Below are 15357 nucleotides of genomic sequence, written 5' to 3'. Positions count from 1 at the left end.
TGGGTCTTTCAGAATGACAATGATCCCAAATACACAGCCAGGGCAACGAAGGAGTGGCGTCGTAAGAAGCATTTCAAGGTCCTGGAGTGGCCTAGCCAGTCTCTAGATCTCAACCCCATAGAACATCTTTGGAGGGAGTTGAAAGTCTGTGTTGCCCAGCGACAGCCCCAAAACATCACTGCTCTAGAGGAGATCTGCATGGTGGAATGGGCCAAAATACCAGCAACAGTGTGTGAAAACCTTGTGTAGACTTACAGAAAACGTTTGACCTGTGTCATTGCCAACAAAGGGTATAAAACAAAGTTTTGAGAAACTTTTGTCATTGACCAAATACTTATTTTCCACCATAATTTGCAAAAAAAATCATAAAAAATCCTACAATGTGATTTTCTGGAAAAAGAATTCTTATTTTGTCTGTCATAGTTCACGTGTACCTATGATGAAAATTACAGGCCGCTCTCAACTTTTTAAGTGGGAGAACTTGCACAATTGGTGGCTGACTAAATACTTTTTCCCCCCACTGTACATAGACGAGGAGGCATACAAAGGTATGTCAATTGGTATTAATATGGTATGCAGATCACATGTACCATCCTCCTCCCTTACCTCTTCAACGGAAATCCCATAGGCCTCAACATTATGGACTAGGTACATTGGGGGAAAAAATTATTTAGGTGTAATTACATGATCGGTTGAAGTTATTACGTTATTCATCAAAAACGTTGTTACCTGATAACGTAACTTATTAAATTATGTGTAAAAAGTTATTACTATAACAATTAAACATTTTATCATTGTTTATATTAACCAACAAGTTATTACATTTACCGTTATTATTACATTAGAAATCTAAAAGTTATTACATTAACCGCTGTTACAAGACACAGCATACATAGTTTTTGCCTTGACCTCATGGATATTATTACCCAATGTATCATTGATTAGTTTTAATCAATTTAGATAATTATTATAAAAATATCAAATTAAAGTGATAACTTCTTGTTTGGAAGATAATGGATTTAATTCATTGATCAATTGAAAACATGAATATACACCTATTGTTGAAACATTATTCTACATAATGACATTTAATAATAATAGTATCATGAGTATATGAAAGAAGATACAATTATCAACATCCCCCCCAACACACACAGGTTCACTATGACATTTTCTATGATAACATTTATCCATTTAGATCACAATGTATGATATTACATAGACACAGGGGAGAAATGATCGTTGATCAGAGCTGCATATTATGTTCCAGAGACGTTACCATGGTGATCAGACTAAGTCAACTGTTTAAGAATGGGAGATGGATATGACTGTTCACTAGATGTTTTCTATTGATCCTTTATTTAGGGATCTGGAACCAGTGCTGGATAGGAGGGATATGAAATACGTCATGTTTGTGCTTTTTGGTATTTTCTCATTGGCCCTAAATTAACAAAGCTCTTCCCACATATACCTATCTAAGGGTTCTCTCTAGTGTGTGTTCGCTGGTGTACAGTCAGCTGGCCTGATCGAGCAAAGCCCTTTCCACACTGATCACAGCTATAAGGCTTCTCTCCTGTGTGTATGCGCAGGTGTATAGTCAGCTGGCCTGATTGAGCAAAGCTCTTCCCACACTGATCACAGCTATAAGGTTTCTCTCCAGTGTGTGTTCGCTGGTGTGAATTCAGATGCCCAAATTGATTGAAGCTCTTCCCACACTGACCACAGCGATAAGGCTTCTCTCCAGTGTGTGTTCGCAGGTGTATAGTCAGAGGTACTGATCGAGAAAAGCCCTTCCCACACTGATGACAGCTATAAGGCTTCTCTCCTGTGTGTGTTTGCAGGTGTCTAGTCAGTTGGCCTGAATCACTGAAGCTCTTCCAACACTGATCACAGCTATAAGGCTTCTCTCCAGTGTGTATTCGCTGATGTGATTTCAGGCTCCCTGAATGCCTGAAGCTCTTCCCACACTGACCACAGCTATAAGGCTTCTCTCCTGTGTGTATGCGCTGGTGGCAAGTCAGATGTACTGATCGAGAAAAGCTCTTCCCACACTGACCACAGCTATAAGGCTTCTCTCCTGTATGTATGCGCTGGTGTCTAGTCAGTTGGCCTGAATGACTGAAGCTCTTCCCACACTGATAACAGCTATAAGGCTTCTCTCCTGTGTGTATGCGCTGGTGGCTAGTCAGATGTAATGATCGAGAAAAGCTTTTCCCACACTGATCACAGCTATAAGGCTTCTCTCCTGTATGTATGCGCTGGTGTCTAGTCAGATGTACTGATCGAGAAAAGCTCTTCCCACACTGATCACAGCTATAAGGTTTCTCTCCAGTGTGTGTTCGCAGGTGTGAATTCAGGCTCCCTGATTGACTGAAGCTCTTCCCACACTGATCACAGCTATAAGGCTTCTCTCCTGTGTGTATGCGCTGGTGTATAGTCAGGGAGCAAGCTAAAGCAAAGCATTTCCCACAATCAACGCAGGGGTAAGGCCTCTCCCCTGTATGAATTCTCTGATGAAATTTTAAGGTTTGAGAGGCAGCGAAACTCATCCCACAATGAGAGCAGCAGTACGGTTTCTCTCTGTTGTTAATCCGCTGTTGAATAATGATTCCACTCCGGCTTCGGAAACTCTTCCCACAGTCAGAGGACCAGTGGTGAGGTTTCTTCCTTGTACCTCTCTGCTGGTGTTTCTTGAGATGTTCTGATCTGGAGAGACTCTTCTCTGTCTCGTCAGCAACATGATGTGGTTGAGGCTCCCCAGATGATAAGCCCCTCCCACTGAGAGAACGACGGTTTGGAGTGTCCCCTGTGAAACAAAGACATTGAATAACTAGGTTTAGGAAATATGGGTCCATAAACAAATACTATAACAATGTTCATAAATGTGTTATTTAGCAGACGCTTTTATCCAGAGCGACTTAAATGAGCATTTAGGGTTAAGTACCTTGCTCAAGTTTTTCCACCTAGACGGCTCAGAGATCCAAACCAACAACCTTTTAATTTGTGGCCCAACGCTCTTAACCACTAGATTACCTGCCGCCCTTATCATCATACTGTCACGCCCTGGCTCTGGGGACTCTGAAATGTTGAGCCAGGGTGTGGATTTTCTATGTTTAGTTTTCACTGTGTAGCTTCTATGTTGTGTTTTCTATGTTTTGGTTTCTGTTCTAGATCGTATAGATCTATGTTGGGCAGGGTGGTTCCCAATCAGAGGCAGCTGTTGCTCGTTGTCTCTGATTGGGAGCCATACTTAGGTAGGCTGTTTTCATCTGTTCTTTGTGGGATCTTGTTCCGTGTTCGTTTGTGTTAGACCAAGGACGTCACGTTATCGTTTGTTGTTTTGTTCGTGTGATACTTTATAAAAAAAAATATGTTTGCATTCCACGCTGCGCCTTGGTCCTCCTCCTTCGACGATCGTGACAGAAGATCCCACCACACCAGGACCAAGCAGCGTGTCCAGGAGCGCACGCAGGAGGTAACATTAGTAGATGTCCTCCTCGGTTGGGGGCAGATTACGGAGGAGGAGGCCGTCCGTTGCCGGAGGGCTATGAAGGGGGAGACCCAGGCAGGAGAGGAGAAGCGGTGCCAATCGGGCCGTGGTCGGACAGGCGAGAGGCACCCAAAAAAATGTTTAGGGGGGCACATGGCATGGACGATGGGGCTGCTGGAGGCAGAGAAGGGGCGAGTTCGTGGACAAAGAGAGAAGGCCACCGGGTTACGGGAGCCATTGGTGAGAAAAGGGAAGGAAGATGTAGAGGCACGGCGAGAGGTACTGAGGTGTATTGCCAGTCCGGTCCGGCCCGTTCCTGTCCCTCGCACCAAGCCTACGGTGCGCGTCGCCAGCCCGGCCCGGCCTGTGCCCCGCACCAAACCAATGGTGCGCGTTGCCAGCCTGGCCCGGCCTGTTCCTGCTCCCCACACCAAACCAATGGTGCGCGTTGCCAGCCCGGCCCGGCCTGTTCCTGCTCGCCGCACCAAGCTAATGGTGCGCGTTGCCAGCCCGGCCCGGCCTGTTCCTGCTCGCCGCACCAAGCCAATGGTGCGCGTTGCCAGCCCGGCCCGGCCTGTTCCTGCTCCCCGCACCAAGCTAATGGTGCGCGTTGCCAGCCCGGCCCAGCCTATTCCTGCTCCCCGCACAAAGCCAATGGTGCGCGTTGCCAGCCCGGCCCGGCCTGTTCCTGCTCCCCGCACCAAGCCAATGGTGCGTGTCGCCAGCCCGGCCCGGCCTGTTCCTGCTCCCCACACCAAGCTAATGGTGCGCGTCGCCAGCCCGGCCCGGCCTGTTCCTGCCTCTCGCACCAAGCCAATGGTGCGCGTCGCCAGCCCGGCCCGGCCTGTTCCTGCTCCCCGCACCAAGCAAGGGGTGCGCATCGTCAGCCCGGTCCGGCCCGTTCCTGCTCCACGCACTAAGCCAGGGGTGCGCATCGTCAGCCCGGTCCGGCCAGTTCCTGCTCCACGCACCAAGACGGGGTTGCACGTCGTCAGTCCGGCACAACCAGTGCCTGGGTCACCGGTGCCTGGTCAGGTACCGGTCAGCTGCTCCACACCGGAGCCTAAGCAATCCGCTCCTACGATGTCCAGTCCAGCTCCAGCCAGCGGGGCCAGACCGGACCAGGGGCGCTACGGGGGGATTATTGGAGGGTGGTGGTCAAGCCCGGAGCCGCCTCCGAGGAGGAATGCCCACCCAGCCCTCCCCTGTTTAGTTTATGTTTAGGCGCGGTCGCAGTCCGCGCCTTTGGGGGGGGGGTACTGTCACGCCCTGGCTCTGGGGACTCTGAAATGTTGAGACAGGGTGTGGATTTTCTATGTTTAGTTTTCACTGTGTAGCTTATATGTTGTGTTTTCTATGTTTTGGTTTCTGTTCTAGATCGTATAGATCTATGTTGGGCAGGTTGGTTCCCAATCAGAGGCAGCTGTTACTCGTTGTCTCTGACTGGGAGCCATACTTAGGTAGGCTGTTTTCATCTGTTCTTTGTGGGATCTTGTTCCGTGTTGGTTTGTGTTAGACCGAGGACGTCACGTTATCATTTGTTGTTTTGTTCGTGTGATACTTTTTAAATAAAATATGTTTGCATTCCACGCTGCGCCTTGGTCCTCCTCCTTCGACGATCGTGACACATACAGTGAGGGAAAAAAGTATTTGATCCCCTGCTGATTTTGTACGTTTGCCCACTGACAAAGAAATGATCAGTCTATAATTTTAAAATGGTAGGTTTACTTGAACAGTGAGAGACAGAATAACAACAAAAAAATCCAGAAAAACACATGTCAAAAATGTTATTTCTCTCATTAAAATGCAAATCAATTTATAAGTATTTCACCCCCTCTCAATCAGAAAGATTTCTGGCTCCCAGGTGTCTTTTATACAGGTAACGAGCTGAGATTAGGAGCACACTCTTAAAGGGAGTGCTCCTAATCTCAGTTTGTTACCTGTATAAAAGACAACCTGTCCACAGAAGCAATCAATCAATCAGATTCCAAACTCTCCACCATGTCCAAGACCAAAGAGCTCTCCAAGGATGTCAGGGACAAGATTGTAGACCTACACAAGGCTGGAACGGGCTACAAGACCATCGCCAAGCAGCTTGATGAGAAGGTGACAACAGTTGGTGCGATTATTCGCAAATGGAAGAAACACAAAAGAACTATCAATCTCCCTCAGCCTTGGTCTCCATGCAAGATCTCACCTCGTGGAGTTGCAATGATCATGAGAACGGTGAGGAATCAGCCCAGAACTACACAGGAGATTCTTGTCAATGATCTCAAGGCAGCTGGGACCATAGTCACCAAGAAAACAATTGGTAACACACTATGCCGTGAAGGACTGAAATCCTGCAGCACCCGCAAGGTCCCCCTGCTCAAAAAAGCACATATACAGAGCCGTCTGATGTTTGCCAATGAACATCTGAATGATTCAGAGGAGAACTGGGTGAAAGTGTTGTGGTCAGATGAGACCAAAATCGAGCTCTTTGGCATCAACTCAACTTGTTTGGCGGAGGAGGAATGCTGCCTATGACCCCAAGAACACCATCCCCACCGTCAAACATGAAGGTGAAAACATTATGCTTTGGGGGTGTTTTTCTGCTAAGGGGACAGAACAACATTCCAGCATGTCAATGACCCAAAACACACGGCCAAGGCAACAAAGGAGTGGCTCAAGAAGAAGCACATTAAGGTCCTGAAGTGGCCTAGCCAGTCTCCAGACCTTAATCCCATAGAAAATCTGTGGAGGGAGCTGAAGGTTCGAGTTGCCAAACATCAGCCTCGAAACCTTAATGACTTGGAGAAGATCTGCAAAGAGGAGTGGAACAAAATTCCTTTCTGAGATGTGTTCAAACCTGGTGGCCAACTACAAGAAACGTCTGACCTCTGTGATTGCCAACAAGGGTTTTGCCACCAAGTACTAAGTCATGTTTTGCTGAGGGGTCAAATACTTATTTCCCTCATTAAAATGCAAATCATTTTATAACATTTTTGACATGCGTTTTTCTGAATTTTTTGTTGTTGTTATTCTGTCTCTCACTGTTCAAATAAACCTACCATTAAAATTATAGACTGATCATTTCTTTGTCAGTGGGCAAAAGAACAAAATCAGCAGGGGATCAAATAGTTTTTTCCCTCACTGTACACTCAGTGGCCAGTTGATTAGGTACACCCCCCTCCATTCACAAAATTGGATCGACAATTAACTGGCCATTGAGTGTTTTACTGTTTATAAATCAATTAACAGAAGTTTCAGAAGCAGATTGTAGTCTAATCCACACACCCCATTGTTCTTACTTGATGAAATCAAATCTCCATCTCTCTCCTCCTCGTGTCCTTCTCTTACAGTTCCACTCTGCCCTGGTGTTTTCCTGCAGTCGACCAGCCACACAGACACCCTCTTCAGACCCAGCAGTAAGGCTCTACCAGGAGAGTTGTGACCAGGGGACTCCAGCAGGGTGGAGGGGGGTGGGCTAGCTCTGTCCTGGTGACCACAGGAAGTATTGTACATAGAATATTATTAGACCAAACATTTAATTACTGTCTTCTAAATCTCTGATTGATTGGGTGCATCCTTAAAATATGTCCTTTCTCTTGAAGTGTGCAATCGTTCACTACTTTCCAGAAATGTACAGTTTTTATCAAATCACTTTTTGAAAGATGCTAACACCTGCGAAATCGTGATTTGTTCAAATAACCAGTGAGGAAAAACGTAAACACCTGAACTACTGCTACTCATTATCCCACTATTGGATCATGTTGAGAAAAATGTCAGTTATAGTTTCAGTATCCTTATACACTACATGAGCCTACTGGAAAAAGGTATTGGTGTAGCCTGGTGCAATTTCTGCTCCATGCAACATTACTCAAGATCCACTTTTCTATGTGACTTGTTACTGTAACAGCATCATCATTTAAAATCAGCTCACAGTATAACAATATTCAGATAATGAGTGGAATAAACTGTAATTTACCACCCAAGTATTTCAGCAGTGCATTGTATACTACACCATCATTTCAAATGGTAGCACAGTGACCCACTTTGCCCTACTGTATAGAAGCACACTGGCTGAAGAAGGATAATGTAGTTTTTACAGCCATATCCATAAATTATTTGGTTTTACCTTCCAACCTAAATTCATTTAATGTCAATTCATACAGTTTTCAAACTGTACGTAAACTAGACACTATACAATTTTGTCTTCGTAGTTCAGTTTAACAGTTTGATGAAATTATAGTTAAATGTATTGCTAACAAATGTGGTCCTCTGTAGCTCAGCTGGTAGAGCACAGCGCTTGTAACGCCAAGGTAGTGGGTTTGATCCCCGGGACCACCCATACATAAAAATGTATGCACGCATGACTGTAAGTCGCTTTGGATAAAAGCGTCTGCTAAATGGCATATTTATTTATTTTATATTTAACAAATGACATTTACATTTACATTTTAGTCATTTAGCAGACGCTCTTATCCAGAGCGACTTACAGGAGCAATTAGGGTTAAGTGCCTTGCTTAAGGGCACATCGACAGATTTTTCACCTAGTCGGCTCGTGGATTAGAACCAGCGACCTTTCGGTTACTGGCACAACGCTCTTACCCACTAATGACAGGAAAATATTTTCAAAAGTAATCAATTGAAAATGGCCTAAGGGTTTTGAAACCTATTTTTGTGCTTGGAGTTGTGAAAATGTACCACATACTTGTGAAAATCAAAACTAACAGAAAAGTCATGGGCTAGTGGGAGAGTCCATCATATGTTTTATACCAGTCATTTCCTTTCAAACCAGTGAAGAGAAGTGCACATTTTGGGAGGAAGGAAAGATAATGAGGGATTCGATAACATAGTATCTAGGCAGAAGTGGAGCTAGTGTGAGGACCATTGGTGCAACTGTTCCTGCAGATAAAAAAATCAACTTTAATGTAGGCCTACCATTATAGAACACTATAAAACATTATTTAACACCATAACATTATTTAACACTTTAAAATACGTCAAATTGAGATGATTAAATTCAACTCTGGAATTGGTGTAGGCGGTTGTTGCTTATTTGATAAAGCAATGTACCCTACAACTGTCTGTCACGATACCTCCTTGAGGGCCCCCCTGGGACTGGTGGCTGCACTGATGGTTGGGGTAAGACCAGGGTCTTCACATACTAGGTTATTTATTAAGTAAAATATTTTAAATTAAGTTAACACACTGCCGGGATTTGAGGAAGGCCTATCCAAGAAGAATCCAACAATGACGCAATTTGTCTACATTTTAAACAGTCTAATAAATATTTAAGCACAAAAAACATTCCAAAGAACAGAATAGCATATTCTGAGTTTAAAGGTAGACTCAGCAATATGACGTAGGCTAGATGCACAAAGTAAATAGCATAGTGGGTTAATTTACGCAATAACCAAGAACGTTGAAGCGCGAGGCTAAACTTCTCCACTGTTTTGGTCCCATGGCTAGCATCCTGGAACAGCGTGAAGCGTACCCTTTCATATGTGCAGATACTGTGTGTGGCTGAGTGAGAGCGAAGTCTTGCATTTCACTCATTGCAATATCTGCAGTGCTACTTGTGGCGTCATTTAGCTGAGTCTGCCTTTAATGTAGCATAATTTACAGTCGCTATGCAATTTAGTAGACACATATTCCTGTGCCCTTATCACAGTCAAGACATCTATTTTATAGTAAAACTGTTTTAAGTGAAAAGTAGGCATTGGTCTGAAACTGAAAAAGGACATTCCCATGAGCACCACAATCCCTACTCCACCCATGCTCCTACAGTAGCTATGTTGGTCTATTGTACTTTAAACAATGTTTATGCAGGTTGCTTATGAGTCAAGCATTCTCAAAAAGCCCAATTCAGACTCTTAGAGGAGGTGCTCCTACACTGGGATTTTTAATGCATACAATGATCCTTCACACACACCACACTAATCCCATTCCACTACCTTTTCAAGCTTTTATTTTAAATTATACTGAACAAAAATATAAAAACGCAACATGCAACAATTTCAAAGTTTTTACTTCATATGAAGAAATCATTCAATTGAAATAACTTCATTAGGCCCTAATCTATGGATTTCACATGACTGGGAATACAGATATGCATCTGTTGGTTACAGCTACCATAAAACAATATGGGCCTCAAGATCTTGCAGTATTTTTGTGCATTCAAATTGCCAATCGATAAAATGCAATGGTGTTCATTGTCCATAGCTTAGGCCTGCCCATACCATAACCCCACCATGGGGCACTCTGTTCACTATGTTATCATCAGCAAACCGCTCGCCCACACGATACCATATACATGGTCTGCAATTGTGAGGCCTGATTGGACGTACTGCCAAATTCTCTAAATCGACGTTGGAGGCGGCATATGGTAGAGAAATGAACAATCAATTCTCTGCCAACAGCTGCGGTGGATGTTCTTGCAGTCAGCATGCCAAATGCACGCTCCCTCAAAACTTGGAGACGTGGCAATATGTTGTGTGACAAAACTGCACATTTTAGATTCACCTTCTATTGTTCCGAGCCCAATGTGGTTGGATGGATTATCTTGCAATGGAGAAATGCTCACTAACAGGGATGTAATCAAATTTGTGCAAAACATTTGAGAGATAAGCTTTTTGTGCGTATGGAACATTTCTGGAATTTTTTATTTCAGCTCATGAAACCAACACTTTACATGATGCGTTTATATTTTTGTTCAGTGTATATGAAAGCAAGCTTTGCTTTTATCCTTACAAGACCATCATAATTAATTGACCGAGCGGTTTTGTCTTGTGTAATGTGGTGCCTGCCTGTATTTTCTTAAACCATTGTTTTAGCAATACATGTGATTGAGATAAAATATTTAACAAATATCCAAAATATGGGCTAGTCCAGCATCCAGATCAAAGCTGTAAAAACAATCAAGCCGGTCAATTGGCAGAATTGTTAGTTTGGCACTGTTGATCTAAATAGATTTGGATTAAAATGTAAAGAAGACAGGAGAAGGCGCATACTTGAATTTATTCTGGATTTTTGAAACTGGTGAGTTTGTCCTGATGCTAGACAACATGGATTTGTTCACTGCACAACGTGCTGTTTACATGTGTATTTGTTTTCTCAGATACAGTTTGAGTTGTGTCCTGTCTGACAGTGAAATATACAGTTGAAGTCGGAAGTTTACATACATTTAGGTTGGAGTCATTAAAACTAGTTTTTCAACCACTCCAAAGTTCTTGTTAACAAACTATAGTTTGGCAAGTCAGTTAAGAAATCTACTTTGTGCATGACAGATTATTTAACTTATAATTCACTGTATCACGATTCCAGTGGGTCAGAAGTTTACATACACCAAGTTGACTGTGCCGTTAAACAGCTTGGAAATTTCCAGAAAATGATATCATGGCTTTAGAAGCTTCTGATAGGCTAATTGACATCATTTGAGTCAATTGGAGGTGTACCTGTGGATGTATTTCAATGCCTACCTTCAAACTCAGTGCCTCTTTGCTTGACATCATGGGAAAATTAAAAGAAATCAGCCTAGACCTCAGAAAAAAACATTGTACACCTCCACAAGTCTGGGTCATCCTTGGGAGCAATTTCCAAATGCCTGAAGGTACAACGTTCATCTGTACAAACAATAGTACACAAGTATAGACACCATGGGACCACGCAGCCATCATACCGCTCAGGAAGGAGACGCGTTCTGTCTCCTAGAGATGAACGTACTTTGGTCGAAAAGTGCAAATCAATCCCAGAACAATAGCAAAGGACCTTGTGAAGATGCTGGAGGAAACAGGTACAAAAGTAACTATATCCACAGTAAAACAAGTTCTATATCGACATAACCTGAAAGGCTGCTCAGCAAGGAAGAAGCCACTGCTCCAAAACTGCCATAAAAAAAACAGACTACGGTTTGCAACTGCACATGGGGACAAAGATCGTACTTTCTGGAGAAATGTCCTCTGGTCTGATGAAACAAAAATAGAACTGTTTGGCCATAATGACCATTGTTATGTTTGGAGGAAAAAAGGGAAAGCTTGCAAGCCGAAGAACCCCATGGCAGCATCATGCTGTGGGGGTGCTTTGCTGCAGGAGGGACCGGTGCACTTCAAAAAATAGATGGCATCATGAGGAAGGAAAAATATGTGGATATATTGAAGCAACATCTAAAAACATCAGTCAGGAAGTTAAAGCTTGGTCGCAAATGGGTCTTCCAAATGGACAATGACGCCAAGCATACTTTCAAAGTTGTGGCAAAATGGCTTAAGGACAACAAAGTCAAGGTATTGGAGTGTGTAGAACTATTGGAGTGTATAGAAGGTATTTGTGGGCAGAACTGAAAAAGCGTGTGCGAGCAAGAAGGCCTACAAACCTGACTCAGTTACACCAGCTCTGCCAAGAGGAATGGGCCAAAATTGAGTGTATGTAAACTTCTGACCCACTGGGAATGTGCTGAAAAAAATAAAAGCTGAACTAAATCATTCTCTCTACTATTATTCTGAAATTTCACATTCTTAAAATAAAGTGGTGATCCTAACTGACCTAAAACAGGGCATTTTTACTAGGATTAAATGTAAGGAATTGTGAAAAACTGAGTTTAAATGTATTTGGCTAAAGTGTATGTAAACTTCTGACTTCAACTGTAGCTAGCTCTTAGCATAGCTTGTTCTATGGAGTAGATAGCTAGCTAGTGTTGCAAAAGTCCATTGCATTGCATGCATTGTAAGGTAGCAGCATGACAATTTGGTTTTTGAACTAATGTAGCTATGTTTTGAACAAAAATGTACGACCGGCATTTGGACGTTAACTAGCTATCATTAGCTAGCTTCTGTGTCGATGTTGTCTGGTTCTAACTAGCTAATGGCAGAAGTTATTTGTGTAACAAACCTTCCATGAACAATTACAGCTAGCTACCATTCTTTGCCTGTTTGTTAGCTAGCTACTTTCAGCTGACTGGTGTTAGCTAGCTAAAGAGGCTAGCTGCTGGACATTGGACAAGCAAGCTAACGTTAGCTAAGAGCAGTTGTATTGTTGCCAAGCATCCAAGTTGCTGACCAGGTTAGATAGAACTCAGATTTGGCTGAAATTAAGTTAGCATTGTCAGAAATGTTACAAAAAGGTAGCACATTGTTGGTTCTTAAATGGACAGAAATAAAAACTGTTGCACCTACAAACTTATTCAAATGATCACTTTATGGAAACTATAGTGCCGTTTTAATCAGACGCAATACTTTTAGCGAAGTAGTCGCAGAAAATACTGAAGACTAACGAATAGAATATAATGGAATCTAAAACCAAATATAAAATAATAATTGTCCACATTTTTTTGGGGGGGGGATGAGCATCTCACAGTTACTTCTCAAAAAGAGTAATAATTTGAAAAGGGGCCATTAACTAGATGGCCTGGTGCATCGTTGGCCATGAATGGAAGTTACTAGGTGTTATGATGAGTTTCTGGTATTGAGAAGTTCAGGATGTAAGAGAGCAGTTGACACAGATGGAAGTTTGATTTACATTTATTTCAGTACTGGATCACATAATAAGAGGAATATGCTTTGCCTCATCATATGACTGACTTCCTTACCACATCTTTCAACTTATATAATGCCCTTCCAACCAACTTTTATCGTACCCAGTTGCTAACTATTACTAACTGCCACTCACTTCCTACATATCATTCCTCTCCTTGTTGTCCGGTGGCACCCTAGCCAGGCCAATCCATCACGCACCAATCCTAAGATTAGCAACAGTGGCCCCCCAATCTATCTTGGCACACTGACCTTCGAGTACTCCCTTGTGACCGACATAACACATGGCTTATCCTTGTTCTCTGTCCACATACAGCTTATGATTTCTCCATACATTCAGGAATTTTGTATCACAAATCATCATAACACTAGGCTAGCGTGCAAGCATCTTAGCCAGGTAGCCTAGGCCAAAAAAAAAAAAAAAAAGCGTGTACTGTATGACAGAGGAGGACGGAATTTACATTTCTCTACAAGTTGGGTGAGTCAACATGTTATTTTTCTACTTGCACGCACACAGAAATCAGTACCATGGATACACATATTTAGCTTAGGTTGATCAGACTAAATCGTTTTTGGCAGGGGCGCAAATTTGGTTTTAGAATTGGGGGGCCTTAATTATTGAATTGTTTATTCCAGTTGGATAAACACTCCAAACAGCCTACCCGACCGCTCGGGAGGCTTCTGCATGGTCCTAAAGCACACCGTTGCCTCGTTTTGTATCTCATTCCAATGATAAAACTGGGGGGTGATGCAATATAAGAAAGTTCGGGGCACATGTCCACCCCGTCCCCAGTGAAAGTTGCACCCCTGGTTTTTGGTATATTATAGTTGTCACTGTTGTAGACTAAGCATAGGTGATTAGATGATGAAGTTGAAATGGTGCTTGAATAGTGGAGGCAGCGCCTGTTTTCCCATACGTAAAAATGTATGCACACATGACTAAGTCGCTTTGGATAAAAGCGTCTGCTAAATGGCATATTATTAGTATTATTTTCTTTGCTGCTTACAGTAATTCTAAATCAAGTTGTTTAGTAGGCCCGAAAACATTAACTTGCTTGACCATTCTGTAGGTCACGTAACTGTTTGTTACATGCAACATGTTTTATATACTCAACCAGACAGATGTTCCTCTCTGGTTTTATGATTGAAAAAAAAGGTGTAGTTGAATTTATTCTGCCACTGTCTTCTTGTCTCGGCTGTGTCAAGGCATATGAACTAGCAGGTTATAGAACAAACAACGCAATTATCACAACAAATAGGTTGTAAAATGGCTAATTTTCTGGATTGGCTTCCCTGGTCATTTTACCAACACCCCTACTGCAAGGTGTAGACTTGGACTCACTATTTCTCCATGGTTCTGACTTTAGCTGCTCGTTGCGCATTGCCTTGTATCAATCTGTGTGCGATAGGCTAGTAGGCTACTTTGCTGAAGGACAAAATATACTGTTTATTACCACCAGATGATGAAAACTAGGCCTAGACATGTTATACACCACAGTAGGCATACTGTTAAGAAAAGTAAACCAAACTTACCTGATCCATCGTGGAAGCTATTCTTTCTTCAGCCTTTCTTCAAAAAAAAAAACCTCAAGAGTAAATCTGTAGCTAGCCCACACTAGTTACTTTCTTTGTCACAACTAGACCAGAGCAATCAAACGTCCTTTTAAATATCGAAACTCGATTTCAGTTGTGACAAATAAACGTATAATGTAGGCTAATCGTACTTCAGAAAGATCCTGGGTAAGATTTTACCTGATCTACTAGAGTCAATGAAACGTTCAACACCCAATTCACATAGCATCCTGATATCTGTTATCGTCTACCTCTACCTCTACCCGATAGCCACTTGGAACAACATCCTCATCGAGAGTCCAGATAGTAATAATTTACTGAGGCCCAGTAAGGGTAGCTTATACAATACCAGACTGATTACAGCAGCGCTATCTGTGCAGCGAAACAGTAAAACCCAATATACGTTCAATCAGACCTCTGCAGTGGCAATGAGGCATTAAAAGCAATGCAACCTCCGCAGTAGTCAGTGGCTGTATACTTTTTCCGCTTCACGGAAAAGAGCAGACTGAAGGAAGTGGGCTTCTTCTTCTTTGTTATAATGCGATCCGCAAACAATTGTAATAGGTGCATGCCGCCACCTAGTGAGGTGGCTGTGTGTCTGCCCACTATTCTGTAGTATTAATTCATTTTCATTTATTTTTATTTCACCTTTATTAAATCAGGTAAGCCAGTTGAGAACAACTTCTCATTTACAACTGCGACTTGGCCAAGATAAAGCAAAGCAGTGCGATAAAAACAACAACAACACAGTTACATATGGGATAAACAAAAAGTTCAGTCAATAAC

At 42.7% G+C, this 15357-nt stretch overlaps 1 protein-coding gene across 1 annotated transcript; it reads right to left on the bottom strand.

Annotated features, from left to right (window-relative positions):
- Positions 1 to 832: 832 nt before the first annotated feature.
- LOC123485171 (zinc finger protein OZF-like) lies at positions 833 to 15066 on the bottom strand. Its single transcript, XM_045216071.1, has 3 exons — positions 14533 to 15066; positions 6781 to 6967; positions 833 to 2806 (listed from the first exon to the last, which is right to left on the bottom strand). Exons 1-3 carry the CDS (start codon positions 14539 to 14541, stop codon positions 1476 to 1478), a joined length of 1527 nt encoding a protein of 508 aa, XP_045072006.1. The 5' UTR covers positions 14542 to 15066; the 3' UTR covers positions 833 to 1475.
- Positions 15067 to 15357: the final 291 nt, after the last annotated feature.

The sequence above is a fragment of the Coregonus clupeaformis genome, unplaced genomic scaffold (assembly GCF_020615455.1).
Source record: "Coregonus clupeaformis isolate EN_2021a unplaced genomic scaffold, ASM2061545v1 scaf0595, whole genome shotgun sequence".
Classification (NCBI taxonomy): domain Eukaryota; kingdom Metazoa; phylum Chordata; class Actinopteri; order Salmoniformes; family Salmonidae; genus Coregonus; species Coregonus clupeaformis.
This window is presented reverse-complemented; position numbering and strand designations above follow the sequence as displayed.

What these genes read in the sequence shown, in the direction of transcription:
- LOC123485171 (XM_045216071.1), bottom strand. An exon ending in TGGAGATTTGATTTCATCAA is followed by an intron (nt 2,807 to 6,780) that starts GTAAGAACAATG and finishes TTTGTTTCACAG; the next exon opens with GGGACACTCCAAACCGTCGT.